This window comes from Podarcis vaucheri, assembly GCF_965113315.1.
Source record: "Podarcis vaucheri genome assembly, chromosome: 11".
In the NCBI taxonomy this organism is placed as follows: Eukaryota; Metazoa; Chordata; class Lepidosauria; order Squamata; family Lacertidae; genus Podarcis; species Podarcis vaucheri.
Window position 1 is genome coordinate 9,788,202 of NC_138749.1, and position 13,577 is coordinate 9,801,778.

The window sequence follows — 13,577 nt, forward strand, 5'->3', positions numbered from 1 at the left end:
GAACTTTTTATGCAGTCAAACCTTGGTTGTTGAACGTAATACGTTCCGACTTCCGTAACGTTTGACAACTGAAAGCAGAAGCCCCAATACAATAGGGAAACTCAAAATGGAAGCTGTGTGGCATGTTCGGCTTCTGAAAGTCGTTCGAAAACAGTTCCGAGTTTTCGGCATTCAGGAGCCAAAACGGAGGTGTTCAGGAACAGAGGATTGACTGTATGGAGAGACATGGATTGGCAAGCACAGTAAAGCAGGAATTCATAGGATGATTTCCTTCCTAACACATAAAAGAAATCAATCAGGGAATCTTACATCAGTGAAATCATGTTTTACATGTAGCCTCCTGCAATTTCAGGATGTCCTCATCTGAACCAGGACTAGCTGCATCAAAGTATAAACCTACCCCCAGTACCCAAAGCATTCATTAGCCTCTTCAAATGGCAAAATTGGTTTATTTATTTTTTCCAAAGTAGAGATCTGAAATGCTATGTCATCTATGCAGTCAAGTAAATCGTTCTCATAACTATTCTAAAGGGAATGAGGATCAATCTTCCTAGCAGCAACTTGACTTAAGTAATGTGGATTGGACAGTTGTAAAAAGAGTTTCTACCTCATGATGGGCATAGATTCTTTCTGTGGCTACAAAATATGGCATAACATAAGCTGACTCAGCAGAGGCTTAGCACCACACGCAAATCTGAAGCACTGGCCATTTTGTAGGACTTGAAGAAGCAGAAATTCTTTTCCTTCATCCACGGAGAACTGATAATCCTGTCCTGAAAGCTAATTGCTGGGTTTTGAATTCTTTGTTTTGTGAACATGGATTCGATTTGTGAAGCTGACCTTTGCATAGCATTCTTTCCCCCCCACATTTCTGTGCCTTTTTCGCAGTTGTTAACTGAACATTCTCCAAGCAGCATGAGCTTCCAAATAGGAAAAAAATATATATCCAGATTTAGGAAGATGGTGAAGCAACTGGAGAAGCAAAGAGGCAAACATAGTTTATACACCTATTATTTTCACAAAAGTTTGTCCTCCACTGAAGAAATTGCCAACTTCCTCTTGTCCTTTCATCTGTTATTCCAGAGAAATTAAGTGCTTTTTGAATTTTTAACAAAACTGTTCACATTATTGCTAAATGTAACGAGAAAATAAAATCAAAATATGGAATCTGCCCTGGAATCCACATAGTAAACCCACGTCAGTTTCTTCAGAGCAAGCTTGATGGGCTGGCGTCCTCAAACTGACCACATTCTACCCAAGCTGAGCAGGGGAAAAAAGCCCCAAGACAACAAAAATATAATCCTTCCAGTCAGTTTCCTGCCCTCTTTTTGTGGTAATGTCAATCCACATAAAGGGTAAAAAAAAATCCAAAGCATTTCCCTCCCCCCGGCTCCTTTCAAATAAATACCCCAAATAAGGTCCAAGTTGCGGATGGTCCAGGGATTTAGGCATGTGAATGGACAAGCCCTGTGCAGTTGCAGATGGGCAGATTTTGCCAGCTTTTAGTCCAGAGAGATGATGTCAGGAATGTTGCTCCCGCTGCTGCTGGTGATAACTGCCGTCTCGCTCCGGCCTGAGGAGCTAACGCGAGTGCTGCTCTCGTGGTGGCTGGTGGAGGTGATGATGTTGCCGGGGGTGGTGCTTGTTGGCAACGTCGAGGTGAGACTATCCAAAAACATAGGAGGACAGTACTGCTTGAAACAAACAATGGTGCAGATAAGGAAGAGAGACAAAACACACAGGGGGGAAAAAAGTGCAAGCATCCAGGCTAGAGTAAGCAAAGTTAAGACAAGGTCAATTAATACGGTTTCGCAAGGCTCAAAAAGGGCAACTCTGAAATCTCTCCATTAGACAGGCATGCTAAGATTACAAGGAACCTGCCAACTCGGTACATTATTGGCCATCCTTATAAGTAACCTAACCACAAACCATCTGCGTGCTGCCTTATGGGCCTGCTTAAAAGGGGTGGGAGGGGAAAGAAAGGAGAAGCCAATGAAATTAAATGATAAAAGCATTCCTTCAAGAAATTATTCCTACTGCTTCAAGTTTTTAACCCACACCTCGCAGAGGATGTTAAAACGTTCAGTCTCAAATCTTAGATGCGAATGCTACCATGGGAGAGCAGTCAGGGTAATTTTTAAAAATGCCCCAAATCTAACAATCAAATAGCAGAAGGGTCCCCCCCCCTTCACTCGTGTCTACATTATTCCAGTTTAAGCAAGAAAAAAAGCAAAAGTAAATAATTTGTAATGAATATATTTACCTGTGGGTCAACTGGGATTAAAGAAAGAAAATCCAAACCTAGAAGAAAAAACATTGCATTGAAAGAAGAGGCATCAAGGAGAAATCTCGATGTTACATTGTGGTGCAAGGGTTAAGGATGACAAGAACTGGCAAGACCCAGGATTAATTTTATTTCACCTCTCCCTGCTCAAGAAGACATAAAAACGAGATGACATGGTTCTCTCTCTTTACCCTTTATCCTCTCATCCTATGCCGATTTGATTCTTAAGTCGCGTCTGCCCCAACTGATAACAGAATTGAGTTCAGAAAAAGAAGCCTTACCAGGTAAGTCTGATGAAATACTTGATATTGGTGGGTGGTGGAATGGTACGGAGTAGTCCGTTAATGAGGGTGGAATAGCAGAAGGGTCCACTGTGCTCACTCCAGGCACTCGTACAGTAGACGGCTGATACATGAGCACCCTGTGGGTGAAACAGAAGGTGGAATGTCAGAAACAACCCAGCAGTCAGCAGGAAGGTAAGCTGTGCACAGCTGAGTCCTCTTAGACTCAGTCATCAGAATACAGACAACCAGTGTGGGTCTTTATTGTAAGCATTTTCCTTTTTCTCTGTCTAGATGCTCATCCTGCCAACATGGCCCAAGGCAGGCCATCAGGACAATTCACAAAATGCATTCTTTAGAGCTGCAGTCAAAGAGGATTTTCAAAGCAGAATCCAGCCACACCAAGCACATAAAAGACGTTATTACTTCAGAGCAAAACTCCCAAGGCTGAACTGCGTAGACAGCAAAATCCACGCCCACTCTGATATGCAGCCCCATAGGTCAATGCTGCCCTCAGCCTAAAAATTATTAACCCCCTCTGTTCTGGAGTATGTGGGGAAGAGCAATCGAAAGAGATCCTCCTGCAATGCGAGAAAAGACCAGATTGCCCAAAAAGGCAGCCAGTGCCAACTCTGTGTGCCAACAAGCACTCCTGATTCATCCAATCAGAAGCCTATGTATCCTGACGCTCTGGTTCCCTCAGAGCAAAACAGATTGGCAAACTAGGAGACAGGTTCCCAATGGGAATTGGGAGGGGCCCTGGCCTCCTACTGGACCATAGGGAGATCACACAGTGCACAGATCAGCAGTTGGCGAAACCTGAGGGTGTTCTTGTTTTGCGAAGGTGTACAATCTACAGTGGCCAAAAACCAGTGTAATCCACACTGCTTGAAGAGGAAGAAAAGGTCAAGAATTTCTATATGAAATACCTTACACACCATTTTGGACTCTGGAGCTAGAAGAGCACTTTGTAGAGAGAAAGATTTCCTCTGAAACAGACTAAAGCAATAGCATTTCTTAACTCCTAAACCCAGGGTGAGATTTGATTTGCCTGCAGACGGACTCTTCAAAAATGAATTTTGCTTGTCTTAACACAGCTAGCTGCGTTTGGGCATCTTTAATCAAACAGGAAATAATCAGAGAAGAGGATTCCAAGAAAGCAGGGGTAGAGTGGCGAGAGATGGACTCAGCACATCTACTTAATGATGTACAAGCAGAAAAGAGAAAACCCAACCCAAACTGCCAGGATGGGGAACTGATAGACAGACAAACCAGGACAGATAGTATTATTCATGTGAAAAATTCACCAACCCTTTGGTGGGACTTGCTTGTGTGTCAGACATATATATGCATTTCCTCTTGGGAGGCGCATCTTCCTCTTCATCAGACGAGCTCTCAGCTGTGAGGTCAATGACGTCAACTTTCTTTTTGCTGACCTCACTGATTGGCGTGGAGCAGGGCTTGCTGACCATGCTGGAACCTGGAAAGAAAAAGTGCAACTGCTCAAGATGAAGGCTATAGGATCTCCTTGTCTTTGAGTAGGAGGTGATGTGCACTTTTGGTGATAAGGCTGAAAGGAGTAAATTGCAAAGCAATTGTCTAAAGTGCAACAGAGGTGATGTTTACCCTCCTGCAAACAAGCACACACACACACACACACACCCCTTGTGGCCAAACTGTTTAAACTGAGTTGCTACTCTGCTTTTCTCCATTAAAGGAATGACTACATTATTCGGCTGCAGGCTCGACTCACCATTTCTTCTGCAGTGAGGCCAAGGGGGTGGGGGCATGAAGAATCCCAGATACCATGTTCAAAGATCCAGGAAAGTTTGAACCCTTCACTCTTGTCCTTTGCAGCCTATGGGTTCTTTTGCTTACTGATTCTGTCTTTCTCCAGACCTGCTCCTAACAAGAGCTGCTGAATCTAAGAAGAAACTACATCCAGAGGTGGAGTAAACTGACTATTGTGGAATCCTTAAGATTTTTAAATATAGAATTCTGTCTCATGCCAATGAGTGTGGATCAGGAGATTACCCTCAACTCAGCTGAGGAGTTAGAAAAGAAGGATGAGAGAGCCTTGGCATGGTTCATGCTGGGGCCCTGGTTGACTTTTTTCCACTGGGCTAGGGAGACTCCATGGAGGAAGAGGGGAACGGCGTGTGCCTCCCCTTTTTTGGGTGTGCTTTCTTACTCTTCTTTTATACAGCTGCTCAATTATAAACAATTATGGCTCTTTAATTCTCTCATGAACTGAGCATTGAGGATAGAGGCAGAAAAAAGGTGCAGAATTGCATCATTCTGGCCAGATACGCAAGGGTAGCATCCAGGACTCTGCAGAGAGGCAGACATTTGGAATGATGGGGAGTTGCTATCTGACAAATATATTCCCACGGCTGTACAGGAACTGTTAGGACTGTACCAATGACTCTCTGCAGCCACCTGGTGGCCTGTGAAAGGAATGTCATTTTTGCTTGGCATTGGATTGCAAACGGGCAGAGTCGTCCACTAGGGCAGACCAGAACTGGGATACTGCTGATAGATATGCCCTGCTCCGTTCTGCACCTGAGAATTTGAAGGTCTGGACAAACTGACAGGGACTTCCACCAGCAGTTTCCCTTGTTTGTTGAGCCGCGTGGAGTTGCAGCTAAGCTGTGCTTTGCTGGGCCTCTAGAGCAGTGTTCCCCAACCTTGGACCTCCAGCTGTTTTTGGACTACAACTCCCATCATCCCTCGCTAGCAAGACCAGTGGTCAAGGATGATGGGAATTGTAGTCCAAAAACAGCTGGAGGCCCAAGGTTGGGGAACACTGCTCTAGAGTTCCCTTTCTGACTTGGCAGGGCATGGAGGACAGATGCTTCAGAAGTTTAACTCTTCGGAAGCAGGGTTGTTTTGGAAGACTTTGTTCTACTGCACTTCCCTGTTGGTGCCATGAGAAGCAGGGAAGAGAGAAAACAAAAGTTTAGGGGTTTTCGTTTCCCTATGTAGGGAGAAAGAAGCTCCGAAAAAGAAATCAAGAATAAGACCAGGGCTTTTTTCCAGCCGGAACTCAGTTCCGGCACCTCTCATGTATGTGTGCCAATGCCACTATAATAGAACTAGGGAGATGTTCATGCTGAGTTCCGGCACCTCTTTTTCTAGAAAAATAGCACTGAGCAAGACTTAACAGATAAGTAACAGGATAAACAGATGTGTATCTGAAGAAGTGTGCATGCACACGAAAGCTCATACCAAGAACTAACTTAGTTGGTCTTTAAGGTGCTACTGGAAGGAATTTTTTTATTAGGATAAACAGATGAATGGAGATCTGAAAGAATAGGCCAGGTATGTATTTGTCTTCTGGAGAGACACGTTAAAAAATCACGCCCAGCTTCTGAGCCAGATAGTGAAGGAACTGGGAGGCAGTTTCTGCAAGGAGGCAAAAGTATCTGCCTCTTCTGCAAATAGGAGTAAACAGTCAGCCAGGATAGGTTCCCACGTCAACTGGGACAGGGGTTTCATGGCCTGAATTCCAAGTTACTTACTTTCTACCTTGGTGCACTGCGGGCTGACAACTTTCAGAGCCTCCTTCTTCGGCCTCATAGGGCACCAGGAACCATCCTCCTGGAATTTGATCTCGTCTACATCTGAACATTCATTTAGAATTTCCATAAAGAGTCTGGAAAAGAGCATTAAACGTTACAAGTTTGTGTCCGCTGACTGTTCTGATGGTGCCTTTAGAGTGACGGCTGCTTTAGAAAGTGAAGCTTCCCTTCCAAAAGGAGGTCCCAGCTCCACTCCAACCCAATGGCTCTTACCCATGTGAGCTACAGCTAACTAGCTGCTGTTGAGTCCTACCGGTATTCATTCTGGGACTGAGTGATTGGTAATGAACCACAAATTGTTTTGAGCCTGGCAAGGTATGAGGCCTCTAGCCGTGCAGGGTGAATTTTTGTGGAGAATAGGTTTGAGATATTAGATCAAAGAATTTTGAATTTGATATTGTTCAAAACGGCTCGAAGGTAAATTTATAAATCAGATTAATACTTTACTTAAAGTCCCACATCAATCCTTGTGTTCCACATGGTTCGATAAAGATTCCGATCATGAGACAACAGCTAGTTAATCACCCTTTGGAACCATCTGACAGGATCAGGTTTCCCTGCGACTCACATTCATAAATTAACTGCTTGTCACCTCAATCATATAATAAAGCCGTTCACAGACCTCTGGTGGGAGCAAACTAAGTCTCAAGCCAGGTCTATAGCCCTAGAAGCTGGTTGTCAATTTAAAAGGTTATAACCCTTTTATCACATTAGATCTATATAGGCCAAAGGGGTAATGCTGGTGATCGTTCCAAGTTGTGATTAAAGAGTGGAGTGTGTCATGGGCTATAAGTTCCAAGCTTCAAATGCAGGCTAGTTCCAATTCTTTATGGCTTCACCACAACCAAACACATGCCCCTGGAAAGACACAATGCTAGCTTACTTGCTAGGCAGCTCCTGCTGTTAATTCACTGAATGCAGCAAACTGCTTTTATAGTTCTAAGAGCACAGCTACTGCTGCCTGAAAAAGCGAGATACCGCCTCCTCGTCTTACCCATCTAAGATGAGACTCTCATATGCAGCTTTCTTGTCGCACACAGGACATATCCAGGTGGGTTTCTTTTCATTCATTTGTAGATAGAGAGCAGCATCAAAGCACTGCAGGTGGGTACAAGTAACGGCACGGCAGGGAATTGTCAGCCGCATTTTCCCCAGCTGGAGACCAGGTCACGTAGAAAGTGAAAGGCGTCAAAGGTAGGGAGGCAGTGATGGAAGGAAAGGGTGGGGAGGTGAGAGAGAGCCATTGTTAGCGAATGGAATTGGGTGCCTTTATGAAAAAGACAAAATCAGACAATCCTTGCTTGTTTGCGGAAGTCTGGAGCCTAGATCCTCACATGAAAGCAATCTACAGTGTGGGTGGGACTCCCTAGGTAAGGGGCAAACTCCTCATTGATCCACCCCCCCCCCCAAGTTACAGCCTCTCAGCCATCAGATTGCCTCCCGTAACTGATCAGTCAAACTCATTGTAGGGCATGCTGAATCTTTCAACTTTCAAATTCCAAAAATGAGGGGTGATATAAAGTTGTAACATAACTTGGAAATTCAAAAGATATTTTGTTAAATTAAATTGCTTGGTAGGGAAAATGTGGTAGTAAGTAAAATGTGTGTCAAACTGCATAGAAATCATTAAAAATGATTACCAAGTACTTGCAGTTATAGTCTATATTATTATTATTATTATTATTATTATTAAGCATTACCTGACATTTTCAGAAGGTACAATTAAAATTTGTTGGTTTTTCCAAAAGCAATTTATGTAATTCTTCATAAAACGTAGAATCACCAAACTAAATATTGTCCAATCACAAAAATAGCAGATTTTAATTCCTCACACCCAAAAACCTATTTTTAATACCCCTCACTGAAGAAAAAAATTAAGCTTCACCTCATAAAATGACACGCCATAAGCAAGGAAGGAAGTTTTCGTGTTGCGTAAAGTGCCGCATACAAATGCCACTGGCATCACTGCATGTCGTGGACATGAGACTTGCACACTTCACAGATCCCATCAGAGATGTTAGTGGAAATGGTGTTGGAAGTGTAGACATTTGGGCACCTTGATTCAGAATCTTTCCAGCTCTGTATGTGAATGGATCAAGTGGCTTTTCTTTGGGCTTAGGAGGGTTCCCACTAACAGTATGTGTGTATTTAGTGTTCAGGCAATTTATATACCACTTAATATATTAAAGTATCTCTAAGCTGTGTATAGCAAGTTCAAACAACAACAACTACTGCTAAAAAACCCCAACACAGTAAAACCTTTAAAATTAAAATAAAACCAGTTCTACCAGACATCTTTAGAAGATGCAGTAACATCTTATCAGCTTTCTCTTTATAGTTTAGGGGGCTTTGAAATCCATCCTAGAACCCAAATTCCACATAAATATGCAAACCATAGCAACTTGCATATACTGTATTACTAGTGACATACTTATTTGCAGAGTCTACCTCTTAATCTTTATTTTGTTCAGAAAAAATGTATACCCTCTAAACAGTTTACTTAAGACAATAATACTCAGATACAATCAGCAAATATTTAAAAATGTGACCAAGTTAGGATTCTGGATAGCCTTGCTGAAACAAAAAGTGTTTTAATCAAAGCAAATAATTCCCTATAAGACATCATTCCAAGCTATTATCCAACTCTACTTACGGGACACATTAATGATACTCGCAGACTGGTAGTCGCAATTTCACTATCTGGGTCAGCGGTGAGTTTTTCTTTAACTATTATTTTTAAAAAGAATGGGGGAAAGATTTAAAATAAATGCTTTAATATCTTGCTGGACTATAACTTTTAATGTGCAATTCTTAATTACTCAAAAGCTTGAGAGAATAATATATGGCCTAGCTATTTCAAGAATTTGTAAATTCAACATAAAATGATAATGGTACTGACAAAATTTCAAAGCTGCACATTAGAACTCCTAATGTGAAGTTTCCCATCTATAATACAATTGCTATATAAAATCTGTAAGATGAATGCATTTAGAGCCTGTTGGTGGGACATTGCTCTCACACCAATCAGCTGCCTATGCAAATCTAAATGGTGCTTTTTTCTTCTTGCAGGGAAAGGGAGGAAGCTGCAAGGTGAAGAGGTGCCCCAGAGTTCTGAATGGCAGCCATCAGACTTAAGCAGCATGGGAGACATGATGCAAGACACTCTAACAGCCCGGCTGGGTATTTGGAACAGCTCCAGAATCCTCTGCATGCAGAAACAAAAATCTGCACTTCAACACCAGGCTAAGAAATTGTTGCAAGGTTTATTCTAGACCCAGCATATTCCCAGCATATTCCCAAGATTTCAGTAAGGCAATTTGTAAAAGTAGAATACGAAATAGTACTTTGCCCTTAATGAAATTTCAACAGGTTGGTGGCAAAGGTAACTCAGTAAAACTAATCTAAACAAGCAAAGTATTTTTAAAAATGGGACTTGGGTATACAGTGGTGCCTCGCAAGACGAAAAGAATCCGTTCTGTGATTCTCTTTGTCTAGCGGTTTTTTCGTCTTGCGAAGCAAGCCCATTGACGGATTAGTGCTATTAGCGGCTTTTAGCGGCTTATCAGCTTATCAGATCAGCTGATAAGCAGCTTAGCGGCTTAGAAAAAGGGGGGGGAGGAAAAAGCCCCGCAGAAACTCGCAAGACATTTTCGTCTTGCAAAGCAAGCCCATAGGAAATTCGCTTTGCGAAGCACCTCCAAAACGGAAAACTCTTTCGTCTAGCGAGTTTTCCGTCTTGCGAGGCATTCGTCTTGCGGGGCACCACTGTACCACTGATTTAAGGGCAGCTGAAGCTACTTTGCAACTTTCTTTTGCATTTCAGTTATTAGTTATATGCCAATAATCACAAATTGATATACACAGCTCTCCCGCCTTATTTTATCCTCGTGATAGCCCTGCAAGCAAGGAAGGCAAGGCTGAGAGATAGCCACTCAGTAAGCTTTATGGCTACAGAAGTATCTGAAGATGGGGCCTCCTGTACCCTATTCTGACACTCTAGCTACTGCCCCTGTCAGTATACATATTCATGGTCCAATATTGTAAAATGCTTCAGGAAGTCAAAATAACACTTTTGATTCCTATTAGATGTCAAAGCGGCCCTTCAAAAAAAAAAAAAATACAGTATTTTCTTCTGCACTCTGGCAATAACACCCTGCTACTCCTCACACTTAGCCACATGGGATGCCAAGAATCGCCCTGATGAGGAGCCACCCAATTGCTTTTATTAGAAACCTACAGCCCATTACAAACATGTAACCAAAGGAAGAGAAACACAAGAATTATCTACTCACTTAGTGCCCGGGAATGATCAGGGTTTCGAATACCTTTCATTTTTAGCCTCTGTAGCAGCATGGCTGAAGTGAGTTGGCGTACAAGATACACAGACATTGAGTAATTCTACAGGAGAGGAAATGTGAAAGAATGAAAACCGTCTTTTTCATAGACAAATGATCTTCAGATAGAAGGTGGTATACAAATCATCATCATCATCAACAACAACAACAACAGCAAGCCTCCGTTTACAGCAGACAGACACACAGAATCAGATCATAGTAAGTTAAAAAAGAGAAATAGTGTTGCATGAACGAGTTATTTCTTGCTATTACAATTTATTATCCGCCCTTCACCTGAAGGTCCCAGGGAAAGTTACAACAATTAACAATTCAAACACAATATTAATATTAAAACATTATTACACAATATTAAAAACCGTTTAAAACAATCTAAAATTACAAAAATAAGGTGGGTCCTAATAATATACCTCTCAAATGCCAAAAGCCAGGATAAAGAGGCGCATCTTCAGCATTCACTGAAAGACGTATAACGAAAGTGCCAGATGCACCACTATGGGAAGGGAATTTCTCAATTTAGGAGCTGCCACAGAGGTGCCACAAAGCTTCTGTGGGTGAAGGAGCAACCAAGAGGGCACCTTCCGCCCTGCTTAGCACCCAAGAGGGTCTGTAGGCAAGGAGGCAGTCTTACAGGCATTGTGGCCCTAAGTCACTTGGGGCTTTAAACACTAACGTCAGCACCTTGAGTTGGGCCCGGAAACAACCAGCGCAGTGGTTTTAAATCAGTTTATGGAAGATCAGAAGGTAACCCCAGCCTTATCTTGCCACTGCATTCTGGACAACAGAAGTTTCCAAGTCATCTTGGAAGGAACGGCTAAGGGAGCTGGGCCTGTTTAGCCTGGAGAAGAGGAGGTTAAGGGGTGATATGATAGCCATGTTCAAATATATAAAAGGATGTCACATAGAGGAGGGAGAAAGGTTGTTTTCTGCTGCTCCAGAGAAGCGGACACGGAGCAATGGATCCAAACTACAAGAAAGAAGATTCCACCTAAACATTAGGAAGAACTTCCTGACAGTAAGAGCTGTTCGACAGTGGAATTTGCTGCCAAGGAGTGTGGTGGAGTCTCCTACTTTGGAGGTCTTTAAGCAGAGGCTTGACAACCATATGTCAGGAGTGCGCTGATGGTGTTTCCTGCTTGGCAGGGGGTTGGGCTCGATGGCCCTTGTGGTCTATTCCAACTCTATGATTCTATGATCTTCAAGGGCAGCGATACTTAGAGCACTTTATAATAACTCAGTCTGGAAGTTACCAGAGCAGGGAATACAGTGGCCAAGTCATCTCTGCCCAACAGGCATCTGAGGGTGTCAGAGAAATGCACTCTAGGCCAGATGACACAAGCCAATTCACTACTAGGCAAAGCTCTGCTGGGCAGCTACTTGCAGATGCAGCGATGGTGGAGAAGCTAGCTTTCTTCTTCACCACCATGTGGTAGGCACAATGGTGCAGCCTCACCCATGTTTGGACCTGTGTTCTAGCTGCCAACCCTCCTGTTTCAATGCACGTAGGTCACTAGAAATCCAAGACAAGGATTTACACTTTTCATTCAAAACAATTCTACATTTATTTATTTTTTTACATGAAGTCATTTTGCAAGACGGAAAGATTTCAATTTACCTTTCCAATTTCAGATGCCCAGGAAATAGAAATCTGATTTGGCACTGCAGAGGATAGCCTGACTAGAGATGTAATATTCAAGGGGCGCCCAGGCCTCTTTTGCTCAATTCCATTTTTGGGTGGTGGAGCATATCCCTAAAAACACAGACAAAAAATCATTTTTTCATTTATATATATTTTCTCTTTGGAGGCTGCTCAAAACATTGCAATTTCTAGTAAGTTACAGCATATGCAAGCTGAAATTAAACACTAATGTCCCATTGATTTCAATGGAAGTTAAAACATTTGCCAAGCATCCATTTCTTTCGTGAGTCTTACAGCACAATCCTATACATGTTTATTCAGAAGTAAGCCTCAATGGGTTCAGTGGGTCTTATTCCCAAATGCGCATATAGGATTGCAGCCTTAGTAACTTAAGTTTGAGGGAGGGAAGAAAGGACTGCATCACTTCTTTATGAAATAAGTTCCTTAAGAAAGTTAGTTTGTTAGTTTACTCGAAGCTTTGCTTCGGGAAAGCAAACTTGGCTACAGCACCACACCAGTAACTTTAAGTATGCCCCACGGAGAGCCTCAAGGTCCATAAATAGCAACACCCTAGAGGTCCCGGGTCCTAAGGAAGTTAGATTAGCTTCAACCAGAGCCAGGGCCTTTTCAGCACTGGCTCCGGCCTGGTGGAACGCTTTGTCTCATGAGACCAGGGCCCTGCAGCATCTGATTTCTTTCCGCAGGGCCTGTAAGACAGAGTTGTTCCGCCTGGCCTTTGGCTTGGAGCCAATTTGATTCCCTCCCCCTCTTTCTTTTTTCTTTTCCCTTTCTCCTCCTGCGATGAGGCTACATTTTAATATTTTATGTTTCAATCTTTTAATGTTGTATTTTAATTTTGTTTTTAAGTTGCATTCATTCAACTTATTTTTATTACTGCTTGTTAGCCGCCCTGAGCCTGGCCTTGGCTGGGGAGGGCGGGGTATAAATAAAAATTATTATTAAGTCAGAGAAGGAAATTAGGGGAAATTCCAAGCTGTGAATAAAGGATTTCCAAATCTGCTCTGTGAATAATGCACACTGATGCAGCATCAACCAAGTTTTGTATTTTTTCACAGATCCAAATACTAGTTATTTAGTTCCACAACTTTCATTCTAGAGACATTTATAGTTGTGTGGCAGAGAGTATTTGTGTTGAACCAAAGGTGAACTGTTCTGGAAGCTTTGCTAATGCCATATTGGTAGTCAAGATGACCCCACAATTAATTGGTAGTTGTTACAGCAATGAGCTCATATATGTTTATATTTGCTTGCTTTGATCTAGGCTAATTGGCTTGCTTTGATGTTACCCTTATCTGTGGGGTTTGGGGTGCTGGGCTCGAAGCCCGGGAAAGGGGAGCTATCAGTAAGGTTTGGATACTTGCCACCTATGCCCTCAGCTAGTCAGGTTAAATGATGTATGCTTCTTTGTTGCATAAAAAA

At 42.5% G+C, this 13,577-nt stretch overlaps 1 protein-coding gene across 1 annotated transcript in view; it reads right to left on the reverse strand.

Moving 5' to 3' along the window:
• Positions 1-429: 429 nt before the first annotated feature.
• PIAS2 (protein inhibitor of activated STAT 2) overlaps positions 430-13,577 on the reverse strand; it is a 25,064-nt gene continuing 11,916 nt past the window's right edge. The window contains 10 exon segments of the mRNA XM_082241445.1: positions 430-1,691; positions 2,264-2,301; positions 2,566-2,705; positions 3,877-4,045; positions 6,087-6,220; positions 7,141-7,301; positions 8,800-8,873; positions 10,439-10,544; positions 12,114-12,248; positions 13,445-13,472. Of these exon segments, the coding sequence (XP_082097571.1) occupies positions 1,503-1,691; positions 2,264-2,301; positions 2,566-2,705; positions 3,877-4,045; positions 6,087-6,220; positions 7,141-7,301; positions 8,800-8,873; positions 10,439-10,544; positions 12,114-12,248; positions 13,445-13,472 (1,174 nt within the window). The 3' untranslated portion in view covers positions 430-1,502.